At 38.2% G+C, this 16,670-nt stretch overlaps 1 protein-coding gene across 7 annotated transcripts; it reads right to left on the bottom strand.

Moving 5' to 3' along the window:
* Positions 1 to 3,943: 3,943 nt before the first annotated feature.
* On the bottom strand, positions 3,944 to 15,878 carry LOC121239088. Of its 7 annotated transcripts, none has more exons than XR_005935233.1 (10): positions 15,601 to 15,878; positions 13,806 to 14,036; positions 13,505 to 13,720; positions 9,741 to 13,394; positions 9,311 to 9,495; positions 9,092 to 9,180; positions 8,903 to 8,951; positions 6,944 to 7,038; positions 5,622 to 5,698; positions 3,944 to 4,411 (listed from the first exon to the last, which is right to left on the bottom strand). XR_005935233.1 is itself a non-coding variant. In XM_041136218.1 (7 exons), exons 2-6 carry the CDS (start codon positions 14,010 to 14,012, stop codon positions 9,099 to 9,101), a joined length of 4,344 nt encoding a protein of 1,447 aa, XP_040992152.1. In that variant the 5' UTR covers positions 14,013 to 14,036; positions 15,601 to 15,877; the 3' UTR covers positions 8,714 to 8,951; positions 9,092 to 9,098. The 7 variants fall into 7 exon arrangements, 1 of the variants encoding a protein (XP_040992152.1); XR_005935234.1 differs by having other exon boundaries at positions 3,944 to 4,329; XR_005935232.1 differs by having other exon boundaries at positions 5,622 to 7,038.
* Between the last annotated feature and the right edge of the window lie 792 nt (positions 15,879 to 16,670).

Here is a 16,670-nt window from a genome sequence, read left to right as displayed (position 1 = left end):
GTTGGATTTTGGCTTCATTCAATCAAAGGCTGATTATAGCCTTTTTACAATGAAAAATGGCACTTGTTTCACAGCTTTATTAGTGTACATGGATGATATCTTAGTGGCTAGTGATTCCATGGACTCTATCACTGCTGTCAAAGACTGTTTGCATGCCAAATTTCAGATTAAGGATCTCGGGATATTGAGATACTTCTTAGGCATCGAAGTAGCAAGATCCCTCAAAGGAATACATATTTGTCAGCGCAAATATGCACTTGATATACTTGCTGATTCAGGAGTTTTAGGCTCAAAACTTGTCAAAGTTCCTATGGAACAAAATCTGAAATTTAGCAAAGATGATAGTTTCCCACTTGCTGATCCTTCTGTGTATCGAAGATTAATTGGCAGGTTACTTTACTTAACCATCACTCGCCCAGACCTTAGCTATCATGTGCAAACCCTAAGCCAATTTATAGAAAAACCAACCACAAGTCATCTAGCTGCTGCACAGAAGGTTTTGAAGTATATTAAATCTGCACCTGGCCAAGGTCTGCTACTCTCAGCTTCTTCTGATTTGCAGTTAATAGCTTATTGCGATTCTGATTGGGCATCATGCCCAGACACCCGTAGATCAGTCACTGGATATTGTGTGCTCTTAGGCCACTCTTTGATTTCTTGGAAATTAAAGAAACAAAATGTTGTATCTCGATCCTCAGTTGAAGCTGAGTATAGAGCAATGGCTACTACCTCTTGTGAACTCATTTGGATTTGGTTTCTTCTTGCTGACCTTCATGTGATTCATCCTCAAGCAGTTGTACTACACTGTGACAACCAGGCTGCCCTCCACATTGCAGCGAATCCCGTGTTCCATGAAAGAACTAAGCACATCGAGTTAGACTGTCACCTCATTAGAGACAAGATTCTTGAAGGCTCCATTGCTACAGATCATGTGTCCACTCATCTTCAATGAGCTGATCTTCTCACAAAGGCTCTACCATCATCTCTTCTTCAATCTCATTTACTCAAACTGGGAATTGTTAACCTCCATTCTCCACCTTGCAGGGAGGTATTGCAGCCTACTAAAGTTGCAGGTCGTATGGTCTCTAAAGAGTCAGCTACAAGTTGTTCAAGTCATTGATACTAGAATCTTCTTAGCATTCTGTTTTGCTATTTTGTTTTATTAGTGAGCTGTATAGTTAGTTAATTTTAGTAAATATCAATTAGGCTATGCACGACAAACTGTATATATGAGCCCTTCTTGATGATTCAGTAGTACAACCTTTTTACAGAGTATTCTCTGCACATCAATGGCGTAAACCTTTCTTTTTTATCCTTTTTCTTTCCTTTTTTCTTTCTTACATAGGAGGAAGAGAATTAAATATGCGACTGATGAATGGGCTAGAGCTTATTTAAAACATGCAAAACCCAAATTTCACCAATATAATCTTTTTAAAATATAGTTACATAAAGAATTGTAAAAAGATTGTATGTCTATTATTTTTCTATCCCTCACAATCAATCGCCTTAACGACCGCCACAAATAATAAACACGACATTTCACTATATTTTTGCCACTACAAAAATCCATTAAGACTGTCTTGTAATATCGAAATTTACTAGTGTTTTTATTTTCTCCGAACCAAGGTTGTGTTCTCGTATAATTTCAACACAGAGAAAGAGAGAGAGAGAGAGATTAAAAAAGCTGACGATACACAACCACAACATGCGCATAAGCAAGAAATGACACCACAAAACAAGCCTTATACATGAAAAATATGTATTAGGAGGTTTACATCTTTGTAATTCAAACAAAGTAATTGAAGCATAATCCCAATATAGAAAGAGTTAGAACCCTCAAAAGGCCACAACCGTATGACTCCCGGAAACGGTTAAAATAGCCAACGTAGAACCTCATCACTTGCACCGACAGTTAGGTAGCCAATCTTCACAATAAGGCCCCGTTCAGATACACAAACGGTTTCATCTCATCTCATCATTACAATTTTTTCAAATTTACACAAAATATAATAAACAATTCAACTTTTTCAAATCTCAAAATAATAATAATATTAAAAATTAATATTCTAACAATATTTTATTCAACTTTCATCTAAAACCATTTAATTTCATCTCACTATCCAAACGGAGCCAAGTTAGAACCAAATAACTCACCAAACATGTTGTACTACAGTAAGAAACTACAACAAAATAACTGGGCAAGTCCATGTTCCAAGTGTTTTAAAGGTCCTTTTTTTTCTGCTAAAGTTTTCTTCTCAGCTGGTACTTTTACCATAATGTTTTTTTTTTTTTTTTTTTTTTTGGTGTATTTTTCATGTTGCACACAAGTTACAACCCAACATTCTACAACACTCTCTAGAACATCTCCTTTAGGCTTTAATGTTCCTAGGACATTGTAAAGAGGAGGATATTGCTAAAAAAATGGATTACAGTTTTAGCGGACAATTATCAAGACGATAAAATCCTTAATTACAGAGGCTAAGTCCATATGATGCTCCCGTAGAATCTTAATCGTCAATATCAATTAGGATCTGTTAATCTTTTATGAAATCTAGTTTATTTTGCTAAAGTTTGTGCACATCTCTCTCTAACCATACGAGGAGTTCTTCAGAGGCTATATCACGTAATCTCAAGTTTTTTTGTTGTTTATTTGTTCGGGCAACACGTAGTTTCACATGCGAGTTGTAGAACACCAACAGTTAGCCCCTCCCTATCCCAACCTAACCATCTGAAAATTTGAATGTATCATTGATCTCAATGTTATACAATTTTTTGTGGGAAACTATGATGTCGACAAATACAAAAATCAACAAGCTTCTTGAGAGTAATAAGAAATTGAAGGAGGGAAGCATTTCAACTTGCATGAGAAAGTAAATTCGCGACCTTCTTGGGAATTGATTCAAACATATGATCAAAAACATTCAGAAAAGAACTTATAAGACACTCATAAAGGAAACAGGTTTCACCATCAAGCATATATGCACAACTGAGAAGAATTAATTCCAAGTCCCACTGAAACACCCTACTTGAGGTCATCAAATACAGATTCAAGATTTCAAGATACATCTAGGGATGAGTGAACAACATTATTATGGAAAACAAAAATAACAAGCATTGCCAGCATTTGAACAACAACAAAAAAAAAAAAAAAAAGAAGAAGAAAGCCCTAACATCCCAAGGACTTGAGATCCCGGTCCATGCCAGTTAATTGAAGGAATTGGCTTTTTATTCTATTATCTAAAGAATAATTATAGGGTTACTACTTTACTACTATCCATCTACTACTCTTTTTTTATTTTATTTTTTATTTTATTTTTTGTTTACTTAATGATTAAGGAAGTGATTATTAGTAAAGTTATATATTTTTTTAATTTTTTTCTTAGTGATTAAGGATGTTAAAAAAATACTTAAAATAAAATGATAAAAAAATAAAAAAACTTGAAATACACTTTAGTAGTTCGGTAGTAAGCGTATCACTACCCTTATCTAAAAGTTAGCTACAATGTTCTATCCACCGTGAAAGCATTAGGATTTCTGCAGGACCATATCTATTCCATCATAATGTAACATGTTTGTAATAACTGGAACAGCATAATCTTATCAAGCACAAGTAGTATGGCTGCTCACTAATGCCTATAACCTCAATTATGGTATATAGTGCAAGCATTATGCTCATATTAATACCTTAGTCTATGCCTTGTCCACCTTTGAAGATTTCGGGCACGATCATGAAAAATAAAGACGTTTGTAGACAGCCAACCGTCCATAAACAAGTAGATTGTTGTTTACTACCATGTCACGCTTCATTTTCTAAAAGAGGCCTTAGATAACTAAGCTATTTAATGCATCAAACTAAGTTGAGACTTCTCCTAAGTATATAAAATACTTTATTTTCAGAAGTACCTAATATATAAAATACTTAAGGAGCAAAAGAAAGAAGTGGTTTTAAATCCTAATCAATTTCAAATAATTTTTTTTTACAAGTATATAGATCTTATTGATAATATTGGCAACAGAAAGTATACAAGATAAACACCTAATCAGAAAAAGAGAACAATACAATAAAAATCAATAGATGTCAATGGCGTGCTCCTAATCAATTTCAAATTTTTGACCACCAGTATTACTAAATAGAAATATGGTGCATAAACTTTTCATATAATCTTAAAGGCAAACTAAAAGCGAAAACCAGAAAGAAAGCTACTATTTAAGATTGAAATTCTAACCACCAGAAAAACATTGACTTGAAAGCCACAAACCTGGTCAAAACATGATCAAGCAGGTTTGGATTCCACAACTGCCATCCACTTCGAAAAGGTCACTCCATAACTTCAATAAAACCCAAGTTTCACGTAATAAAAACTACGATGAAAAGTTTTATGAAGCATGAAAAATTCTCAAACGACAACAACTGTAAAAAACAAGAATCTTCCATTCAGAGGCAAACAATATTCAACTAATTGCTGGTATTACTATTGGGAATCAACATAAAGGGTTTTTGCAAAGTGTCAAGAAGATCGTGGCATTGAAGTTTCAATTAGAAATTACTATAATCAGGTATTGTTTTAAACATGATCAAGGTTTTTTACATGGCACATGATTGACAGAAGGAACCCCATAGGTAAAGGACGCTGCAGCTAATAATTATCTGAGGATATATACAGGTAGTAATGATCATACTACATATGTTTCCACAACCACACTGAAGACTAAGAAGATCAACATGGAACCAAGCAAATCAAATACAGAGAAGGCACAAAAATAAAAAAGCTAAACACACAAACACCCCCACCCCCCCCACCCCCCCCCCCCCCCCCCCCCCCCAAAAAAAAAAAAAGCTACAAGCAAACTAATTGTAGTTACAATGACTGGAAGAGGTGGTATAGCTTTCGAAAAATTTCCAAGACTTGATGCCTTAATTTATGAGGTTGGTTTAGTTTGTTAAAGTCTACTTTATGTTTTTTTTTTTCACACTTGGGGCTACAGTGGATCCTGTTAGACCACTTTATAGTTGCTCTATTAAGACTATAAAATGATTGCTGTTGATCACATGATCCCATTGCTTCCAATGGTGGCAGAGGTATTTTGTCTAGTGATCCAACTGATCTAATTTAGTGCAGGTCATTTTAAGAAAAATCTTACTCGCCCACCTCCTTTATGTTAGTTGCTAAACAATCAGATACCACAAATCCTGCAACCATGATGGTTTGATTTTTTTTTTTTTTTTAAAGTACCACTTGGCAACAAGTCAATTAGTATCTTGATGTTCCCAACCAAAATAGAAAAGTAGGGGATCACAAGCCAATATTATTGTAATTTACTACATTTTATCTTGGTTCTAATGCTTGACTGACAACCTCATAGTCATATAGGCTTGCATCTTAAAGATAAGAAATTCATCTTGTACACTACATACTAGATACATTATTGATATGTCAAAAATTGGTTAAGAGTTTATGCAGGTACTTCAGACATACAAATAGTCACAGAAGCGTACAAAACCTATAAAATCAAACTAGTGCCATAGGTTGCACCACAAGCATGCCATTAAATCCCACCTTCAGTGTAGAAAAACAATGGATCAAATTCACCAGACTGAAAATGCCTAAATATAGTCTCACCCATATGTTAGAAGCAGAATGCAGTCCTGTTAACTAGTAGTAACAATTTTGCAGGACTCCAGCGGCAGCAAACAAACCTATGTGGCAAACACCAATTCCCTAATAAATCAGCTTTGACTCACAGATTGGCAATTCAAATAGACACACCGAAAAAGTTAGAATGAATGTTGGCTCCAAAAAGGGTATGGACATGCCCCAAGCCTTTAATATAAAGCAAAATCCATTGAGCAAATAATCTAACAAAATAACCTGCTCAAACTAATCCGTACATTCCTTTCTCAATCACTGAATGAACTTCAGAGATCAAAACAAAATGTTAAATCAAAACCTTCATTCCTTCAAGAATATCCTATTCTTGATCACCAGGATTATTACAGAAGAAGTGACACATTTCAATTTCTACTAAACTGTCCAAATTATCCTTTAACCTCAATACCTGTAACAAGGTCCCACATTGGGAATATGAATAACCAACAGAGTAGGTATTATAAAGTAGTCATGGGTGTTGTCCCATATCGGCTACTTTTAGATAAATTTGAGCTTTATAAGCAATTTTTGGGAGACTTTATACTGACTAATCTTTATAAGCACTTTCCCTGGGTTGTTACATATGGCATCAGAGTCACCTAGTAAGACCAATCACATTTTTTTTTTCCTAGTTAGTAAGGCCAATCATGTGATGCTACTAGCACGCATGACATGGTCTGGATGAAGATGTCAAGAATTTAAGAGGGAGAAATCTGTAATACCTTAGTCCCACATTGGGAATATGAATAACCCATGTAGAGTGGATAAAATATAAAGGTAAGTCACAGGTACAAAGTCCCACATTAACTTACTAGGTGAAGCTAGGTTTTATAACCATTCTAGAGAAGCTTCAACTTGACAGTAGCCTTTTTTACTATATATTGCAGGTGTCTAGGACTTCCCCTATGTCTTACAAAACCCTACTTCTAAACAAGAATGTAAAATACTCCACAATCCATCAGCCCAAACCATATTATCTGCGTATCTCAAGGATAAGGAAAAATGAATGACCAAAACTGCACTAATCATAATTCATAATTAATTTAGTAACCTAAACTAGTATTCAATACAATTCCCAGTGGAACACACTCAAATTTCCTCCAACTATCCTACTTGTTAAATTTCATTTACAAAACTCACAAAAAATATCAAACCATTCACGGTTCTACACAGCATGATCGGTGTGTCAAGAAGGAAATAAAACAATCTTGCAAAAAGTCACCAATTTCAGAAAAATCAATACTAAGAAGCGAACTTTTTCTACTAAAAAAATATGCCATCCAACACATTCTTACCACATCCATAAAAGGAGACGGAGTAAACCTTTCCACTGAACTTTCGGCCAATTTGTTGTCTGCTTCGCCGAAAAAAGACAGGTTGAATGGTAAATCTATTTTGGAAAAAAAAATTTCACCAAAAATCAATTTTAACTTTAAACATAATGTTAAAGTCTTAAGTGAATAATAGCATTATGCATTAGTTTTCACATTAGAAGAAAGATAACTATTTATGAGAATAAAATTTATCAAAATTATGGAAGAGAGCCTCTTCACTCAGCCTAATACTAAATCAGACGCTTTATCCATGCCACCAGCTAAAGAAATGAAACTTCGTAACAGACTAAATAAAATACACAAGCTTAGTTGCAGGCTGCAGTTCATTGGGCGTTAACAACTTGGTATGAAAAACACCCAAAATTTGAAGAACATGTTTCTTTTTCTATAGCTAGTTTTAAGACATTACGGAGCATCCAGCAGAATTCAATTCACAACCAAAAGAAGCTTGAGATCTTAATATCTAAACTGGCAAGATAACAACCGCAACATTATTTTTTGTTTTATGGTTTAATATTTGCTCCCAGTACCATGTGTATTGCGTGAACTGTCATTAAAGAACCCACCAGATATGTACTGTGATCCTCGTACTCATCCAAACAAGTTAATAAGCAGAACCCACTTCTACCCAGGATAATCAAGTAATAAGAACGATCATAAGCTGCCTTCCATTTCTGCTTCATCCAATTCTCTCACTATTTTTATCCTTGGTAGTTGGAGTGGAAAGTTAATTAAATAATCTTAACCATAAATAATGTCATTCAATCGTGACTTCCACTTGCTAATTGAGTTTTCAAGGCCTCTAAAAATACTAGAGGGCATCCTAAGTTCACCTAGATAGGTGTTTCTCTTGTATACATCTTATGCACTTGAATAGCATCTTTTGGGCTTTCTAATAAAGATTTCTTACTTTTAAAAAATTTCAAATATTTCAGACTATCTGCATCTCCTGGCAAAACTCAAATTTGCACTACAACAATCAGAACCTCAGTGAGTACCTTGTGTGTTGCAACTTGTTCAATATTTGTTATTCAATTTCAATTATGAATCATGAACATATAAATTTTAATATAAAAGAAAATATATATATACAGGTGGTACTTGTGAATGCAAAGAAGAAAAGGAGCTGGAAACAAGTCAGGCAGGAGCATTAGATGTCATAACTAACACTGAGTTTTAGTGTCTGGACAGCTCAGAAGCGAACAATGACTAGTATCAGCCATGGTAACAAGAACTTAAAATGTACAAAAATTTCTAGATGTAAAGGTAGTGTGAATGCATATTGATTAGCTTTCAAGTATTCGGTTCATGATATCAGCACTGCTCAATGGGTAAACCATGCCTTGTAAATTGTATTGCCTTGTAAATTGTATAGGCGAGAGAGGCCATTAAAATGATACATATAAGAACCTCGGAACTAGATTACAAATATGAAGCCACCAGTACCATAAAATGCAAGCACAACTAGAGGAACTCAGTGTAGCATACTTCTGGATATTGTCCTCTCTTTTATAGTCTCCACTTGTACGATGGTCCTAGTCAAAATTTTAAAGTTTGCAAATAAGAACTTCAATCTTATAAAAAGAGGATGGTCCTAGTCATCCATAATAAAAGTTGGAGAGGCTACAAACCTGACACAACTTTTCCAGATGCAAATCATTAACAAAACCAAGCAACCATATCAGACGGCTTTAATTTAGCTATGAAACCATATAAGAGCACGAAGCTAAATTCAGGAATAAGATCACGAGGATTGAAAGATCCATTCGCAAATGATACTGACAAAAATTCCATCTCAAGCATTACAGGTAAGCATCACATGCACAAATGATATGACAGCAACTAGATAGTGCTAGTTTTGACATAAAACTATCCTGGTGCTAAATATAGATTTCAGGGTCAAAAACCAACAAACTTAACTGCCACTGCACTTCAGTTCCAAAGCCATCTCCATAAACAGGGCAGCAACCTGAAATGACAAAACTAGCATAAACCGCTCTGAAAGTAGAAAATAGGCATGATGGGCTAATAACATATTTCACTAAATGCAATAATTCCACAGCAAATGATTGAACCCAGCTCAGCAATAGTCCATGTTTGAGTACATACGTATCAGTCAATGCTTATTCCCATGGCCATCAAAACTGGTATTCTTAGACTTGCTTGCATCTTCAACTGAGGAAGGATCACTTGATGATCTAGAAAAAAATAAATATTATATTATATATAAACAAAAGACAATAAGAAATGAGATATTCTAGCCAGTTTAATGGAATATCCAAATAATGAAACACAAAAATGCTAATAACAAGATGTGAGATGACTTACAATTTCTGTTTCTTTGCATTCTGTTTGATGGTCCGTACCATATCCATAGCCATCTTCTGGTGCTCCCTTGTTTGCGAGTGCAGTTCCAAGCCTCCAACTGTTTGGCAGTCAACTTTACAGATTCGGCACCATCCTGTGCTAGCTGCCTTTCTCTTCCTCTGGTTACCAAAAGACTCTGTGTCTCCCTGTAGATATTGATAGGCTCAAAATACAGACAGTGAAACCTTTTTTTTATTGGTAAAATACAGACAGAGAAACTGATGCCACTAAATAGATCTACATACAAAGACCAAGAAAGAGCATCTGCATTACAAAGGAGAAACTTCAAATATACTACAAGAAAATTAAAGGTGGAATAAGCCTAACACAGTGAATTGAATAGGCTTGAGAAAAATGTAAGAATAATGAGTGCAGAAAACTTATACTCAACTGTATTGATTCCACGATCATTTGGAAATCCCTGAAGAGAAAAACTGCTCCTAAATCGTGGATGACCTGGCCTGTTGCCTGCACCAAATGATTCAAAGTCCCCCAGCCCAGGCAGTTCTCCCATCCGTGCATGACCAGGATAGTCACCAAAACCAATTGGTTCTCCCAATCGCAAATGACTAGGCAAGTTACGTGGACCCAAATGTTCACCCATTCGCAACTTACCAGGACCCTCAAACTCACTCCTCTGCAAATGACCAGGCAGAATAGGAAACCTGCTTTCATGGAATGAATTGCCAATTGGATCACCAAACCGACGTGATTCCTTGCCATCAAAATCATCTAGGCCCGACTGGCCGGGAATGCCTCCAAAACCACGTGATGATATACCATGGTATTCTCTAATTGGACTTCTAGGAGTCAGACCATTCATGTGTCGTCGAGCATACCCAGTAACTGGTCCAAGAAAATCTGGATGATTACGACCAGAATCTGGCAAACCAACGGGTCTTTCTCCTCCATCATATGAAGGCAAGAATCCTGAATGGGCACTGCCAGCCCCAGGACCCAATTTGAAACCAGTATCACTATTTAGCCCATAGGATCCCATCTCACGAGGCCTTGATGAATAATTCCCAAACTTTGGTACAAGCTCTGCATCCAAATGAGAAGGTCTGGGGAATTGTTTGAGACCATCTTCAAACTCTCCTCGGTCTGCACCTTCTCGGCCTACAAAGGAATTAAAACGGTCATCTGGGAAAAACTTCGACCTGTCATCTCGAAACCCATGTGTCGATGAGGAATCAAGACCAGGTGCACCATTACTTCCCATCACACCAGAAGGCTGACCAATTGAACCCCGTCCCAGAGACCCAGGAAGATGTGGATCAGGTCGTCTACTATCCATGTAGCTTGGCCTATGATTTAGAAACAATTCAGCATCCATCGGATTAGTGTGCCGCTGCTGACCCATCAGACCTTCAGGGCCATGTGGTCTAGCCATCATCCCACCACGTGAATCAACCACACCAGGAGGTAACATACCAAATGGTGGCCCTCCAACAGATTCACCTTGAGACACTCTGGAAGCCGCAGCATTTGTAGGGAGTGCATGCCCTTGACCATGAGGCCCTTGAGAAACAACAGGTAGCGATTCAAAGTTTCGCTGGGGAAAATCATAATACCCCGGTCCCCTCCCAAAGGATGATGTGGAGCCAGGACCTAAGATGCCACCAGGTGGGGTTTCAAGAGACTGCTTTGATGCAGGGGGCTGCAAATGCTCAGGTGTGTGCCCATATCCTTGTGGCCTAAACTGAGCGGAAGGGTGCCCTCCTGGATGTTGGTGATGTGGAAGCACAAAAGGAGGCGTTTGCAACAATGGAGCACCGGGCGGCCTTGGTTGGAGAGAAGAAGACCCAAAATGCCTTCCCTGATCAGCAATTGCGCCTGGATGAGAAGGCTGTATAAAGCCCCCAGAATGCACCTGACTGGGTGGAGGAAGACCTTTGTATCCATCAACTTCAGAACCTTGAGAGATGGCTCCTTTTGGGATAAAATTCTTAGCAGGACTACTTGAGACAGGAGCTGAAGTCGTAGTCAAAGTTTGTAAGGCTTCATTAGCACCCGTTGAAGGATGCTGAATCACACTGGCATCCTTCTCCAATTTCCCACTCAGTTTTTCTATTTGTTCAGGTTCATGCAATGGGGGATTTTTCAACAGAAGATCGTCCTTTCTCTCTCTATCTTCCGAAGCAAAATTGCCCATATGTCTTGGGCTTACTTCAGAAACATCTTTCTTGATCTCAGATACAAGTTCACCTGATTTACTGACATTAAAGTTCTCCAAATTACTTTCCACACCCTCCTCCTTCACCATCCGCTTAACAAGTCCTCCATTTTCCAGGACATGAGATTCACAATCATCCTTGGACTTGATATCAGTTTCAGATTTCATATTTTTAACTTCACTAGCATCAACTCCAAGAGCTGATGTTGATGCTGGATCTAAATCATTCGATACCTTTTTGGCAGCATTCTCAGAAGATAATTCAACTGCTCGGTCGCCCATGCCTTTCTCAAATGCATAATCGCCTTGTCTTACGGACATTGTTGACCTTGAAGTTGCCCCAGACTGCTGTTCAGTAGACACTTGTACTTGGATCTCACCCCTGAGCATATTGTTCAGACTTGCAGATGGTTGGCTTGCACCAGGATGCAAAGGCCTAGCCTGAACACCACCAGCATACTGTGGATATGGCTGTGATTGTACTGCATGATTTGGTACCATGGGCCTTCCGGCAACATTTTGAGAACCATGTGAGAATGCTGCATTCTGCTGCAGTTGTGGATAGGCATGAGTATGTTGTGTATATGAATGAGGCGGGACCTGGGGCCGTAATGGAGATGGGGTGGGCATTTTTTGCTGCAGAAATGGACTTTGCGGTACGAAAGGCTGCTGCTGCTGCTTCACATGTTGCTGAGCCATAATCTGTTGACCTGGCTGTATAGGAGGGCGCTGGTGGATTGGGTGTCCAGATTGTTGAACTGGCTGCTGTTGTGCAGGATGGATGTTCTGGACTTGACCTGGCAATGGCAACAAAGCAGCCTGTTGCTGATTTGGAATTGAAGCAGTAGAAGGGGGTGGACGCATAGGAGGATGTTGTTGAGGGAATTGACTTGGAGCTTGACCAGAATGTTGCTGCTGTGGATGAGGCCCACCTTGAGGGTTCATGTGCATTGTATGCTGTTGTGGGGCTACTAGATGCATTTGTTGGTGAGGCTGAGGATATGATTGATGGCTCGTGACATCATGGGCTGGTGGATGCTGCATCTGAGGCTGGACATTAGGATTTAGGTAGGGATGTGGCTGGGAATGTTGTTGACCTGGTGCTTGATGATGAGCTGAATGAGGTTGGGGTTGTAAATGTTGCATCTGATGATGTGTCTGTTGATATTGAGGCACCATTGCATGTTGCTGTGGATGAGGTTGGGTGGGATGGGGATGAGCTTGGGGATATGGCTGGGGATGGGGATGAGCTTGGGCCGGGGCTGGCTGATGAGTCTGTGGCTGAATTTGAGAATGTGGAAGCACTGCAGTCTGTTGCTGCTGTTGCAGGTTAACTTGTGCCTGGTTTTGAAGTTGAGCAACTGCTGGAGCTTGAGCATGTGTTTGTGATGGAGGCTGTACAGCGGGCTGAGGTAGTGGTTGAGATTGAGGCTGGACGAGAGTCTGAGGTGGTGGTTGGGATTGCGGCTGAAGTAGAGGTTGATTCTGACCAGCCACTTGTGGTGGATGAGCTTGCAAGTGCTGCTGATGGTATTGTGGAACTCCTGGCTGTTGATAGGGGTAGTACTGCTGATAATGCTGTTGATAGGGATCATATCCGGGATATTGCTGGTAGTATTGTTGATACTGTTGTTGTTGCTGATACCACTGTTCTGGAGTTGGCACAGCAGACTGAACTAAAGCTTGTGATTGAGAATTCAGGTTAGCTTGCTGATTAGGATCCTGTCCAGAAGCAGTAGTTGCTGCAGTTTGAGTAGTCTGGGCCTGGGTAGCTGTTACACCAGCCTGAGTCTGATTGGCAGTATCAGTTCCGCCAGCGGCTGAAGTATCCTGAGCACCCTCTGCCTGCTGCACCTGAGGCTGCACACCCTGTCATCAAACAAGTTCAATGATAATCAACTAACCAAAAAACAATTGAGCAGAACATACTTTTAATCAATAAAAATGGGAAAAGAAAATTAAGGTTTTCTGACACTCACAGGACAATTTTGGGCATGTTCCTGTACTTGACGATGCACAATTTGGATCCCACACCTGTTGCATACAACAGGAGAATTGCCAAATGCACATCCAGTACAATGAGATGTGCACTCAGATAAAGGTCCCTGCCATGTGCATCCACTCCTGTGGTAAAGACAATGAACTGCTATTTTGCCAATGGTTTCGGCAAGAGTTTTATTTGATTCTACAAGCAGCTGCAATGAGAAGTAATAAAAAATTAGTATAACCAGACAAGAGCATGCATGGGAGTATGATAGAGCATGATGGTGTGAGAAGAACCTTGGAATCTGCTTCAGTCACCAAGTAGCCATCATAAGGGCAAGCCCGTGTAGTACTCACAATGTAGGTCAAACAGGGCTTGCAGTATAAATGAGTGCATTGTGACTGTAGCGCCTCATTTGGGTAAACAAGCAAGCGACAGACAGGGCAGAAGTACTCTCCAGCTAAAGTTTGAATGTTTAATATGCACTCATTATCAAATCCCATGCTGACCTATAAGAACAGCTTCAACTGCCACAATGCATAGACACTTTCACCTAAATTTAAGTTTTACATAAAAGAAACAGACTACTGTCCAGTACATACCTCCAAGAGTCAAAGTTTATGCTACACATCATTGTTGAATCCAATTATAACGTAAGATTCCATGATTATTGTAAACAAAAACAGAACCACAATGCAGCAGGCAACAGTGCACTTGCGGTTCTATAGAAACTTCATAAACAGCTAGAAAAGCAATTGAAGTCTATGCCCATGTAAAGAGGATAAATAATGAACAAAGAAGAGGATGTAAATCAAAACTAAGGGTCTCATCTGAGCCGAATCAAGCAAGGCCCTAGGAATAGAAATATAGATTACAGCTATTAATCTACATTGACTAAAGATATACAATTATATAAACGCTACATTGATAACACAGTTGGAAGTAACAGGTTCAGATTCCATTGACAACAGTAAAAAATAAATAAATAAAAACTAAAAATTACCAAACATAAATTGGAGAAAACTATGCATCTTAACTAAACAAAAAGGCAAGCCAGAAGAAAAGGAATTATACAAATCTCTTTCACCAGAAACGCAAATCAATAGACAGCAACAACCAGAAACAAACAGGAACACGAATTATAGCATGGACAACTCGTGAAAAAACAAGCTTAGTTGTCAGCAAAGGGCTACTAAAATAATTAAACAATTTCTCAGCAACCAAAAGATTTGCAGAAAAGGATGTGACTATAAATCTCACACCTGAAATTATCTGAAACAGTGTCAGAAGTTTATTCAATAACCGAAACCCTAACCAAGCTATGCCTGAGAAAAATTATTAACACCAGAAAACCAAATTAGGGCACCAGAATTCAACTTAATTCAGTGTACATTAAGAAGAAGAAGAATTCGACCAAGTGATTAAGGAGTTGCACCAACAAATTGGAGGGCGAAGATTGATAATGTAAGCAGAGATTGTTCGAGGCGAATGAAATGATTCTCTAAGAAGAGTGGAGACAGGGACTTATCCGAAAAAAAAAAGAAGAGAGAGGAAACACGGAGTGACGCGAAGCATAAACGTAAATGTGGGCATAGTGGGAGGGCGATGATTTTATAGTGGTGATGCCAGTAAGGGCTGAACAAACCGACCCTCGACTACAGACCGAACCGATGGTATGAAATCTGCCTTGGCGCTGACCGATGGAACCGATTAGGGTTCAAAACATCGACCGAGAAAGATCCAGACAATCAACGATCGGTCTCGGTCGGTGTCTTCCAACTCATTAGAGCAAAGAATTATCACCATCCTCTAACCCAAACCCATATAATCAATCAACCACAAGTCAATTTTCTCATAACATCCACTGCCAACACTCAAATCCCAAGCAATTATTTTCTATTTTCTTCCTAAGAAACCTCCCAACTCGCCAAAACCCACTTTTGTTTTGTCTCGACACAGCTACTAGATATCGATGCTCCTGTTGAGCAGCACGACTCCCGTAGAAGAAAATCAAAATAACAAAAAAAAAGAACAAGAAAACAAATTTTTGTGAAGCTAGAAAGGAAGGCGATGGCATAACATTAGAAATACCTTATTAGAGCTCGAAGAGAAGCAGAGAGGGCCGTTATTCGAAGCTTAGGGTACCACAGGCTGTAGAAACATCTTCTTAGACTTTGTTCGCTTCAACGAATAAGACCACTGAAGGAGATAGCGATGGCGACAGAGACAGGAACGGTGGCGGCCACTGTGAAGACACTGAAGAAGAGAAACTTTTGAGTAGAGGAGCAGCGTATGAGGAGCGTGCGAGCGGATGGGATTTGAGAAATGTAAAGCGGAGGGTCTCCAAAACCCTGAATTTAGTATCAAAACGGCAATGTTTTGTTTATTATATTCTTTTAACGATTTATTAATATTATTAATTCTGCTACGTAATTACACAAACATCTTTCTAGAATGTTCGGTATCGATTCAGTGGTGCTAGAGGAAGAAAACATTCAAGAGAATACTTGCAAACGAATAAAACTATAAGGGTTGATAGCTCACTCTCCTATTACTATCTATTTACTACTCATAATTCATTTTAAATTTTTTTTTTATTATTTTTTTAAGTATTTTTTTAACATCCTTAACTATTACAAAAATAAATAAATAATATAATTTTATTAATAGTCAATTCCTTAACTATTAAGTAAAATAAAAAAAATTAATAAAAAGATCAAATATAAAATAAATAATAAATAAATTGTAATAAGATAATAACTCTATCATTTTCCAAACTATAAAACATCAAATTTTATTCACAGCTTCTTCAACTACACACATGATATCCCACAATGGCAAGTCGTCGATGAGATTGGAGAAGCGATAACCCGACCTAATGGATGAGCAAGTCTCATTTGATAATGAGTAATTCTACTCTTAAGCTCCTTTTGTCTCTCTAACACCACACACCCGATGATGTGGACTTTCTTTTTTTTCTTTTTTCTTTTTTCAAAACTTTCATTTCACTTTTCCCAAAAACTCAAAATTCAGAATCATCACCTCCCCTCTGCATTTTACCCAGGCGCCCTCCACATCCAAAATCCCAAATCATCCAAGTGACCCATTTAACTCCGACTCCGAAGTTCTCTCTCGCACTATACAGATTTATATTTTAAGTT

The sequence above is a fragment of the Juglans microcarpa x Juglans regia genome, chromosome 7D (genome assembly GCF_004785595.1).
Source record: "Juglans microcarpa x Juglans regia isolate MS1-56 chromosome 7D, Jm3101_v1.0, whole genome shotgun sequence".
Lineage (NCBI taxonomy): Eukaryota > Viridiplantae > Streptophyta > Magnoliopsida > Fagales > Juglandaceae > Juglans > Juglans microcarpa x Juglans regia.
This window is presented reverse-complemented; position numbering and strand designations above follow the sequence as displayed.

What these genes read in the sequence shown, in the direction of transcription:
- LOC121239088 (XM_041136218.1), bottom strand. Translation starts at nt 14,012, where the DNA reads ATGGGATTTGATAATGAGTGCATATTAAACATTCAAACTTTAGCTGGA. An exon ending in AACATGCCCAAAATTGTCCT is followed by an intron (nt 13,395 to 13,504) that starts GTGAGTGTCAGA and finishes GTTTGATGACAG; the next exon opens with GGTGTGCAGCCTCAGGTGCA. An exon ending in AATGCAAAGAAACAGAAATT is followed by an intron (nt 9,181 to 9,310) that starts GTAAGTCATCTC and finishes ATTTTTTTCTAG; the next exon opens with ATCATCAAGTGATCCTTCCT.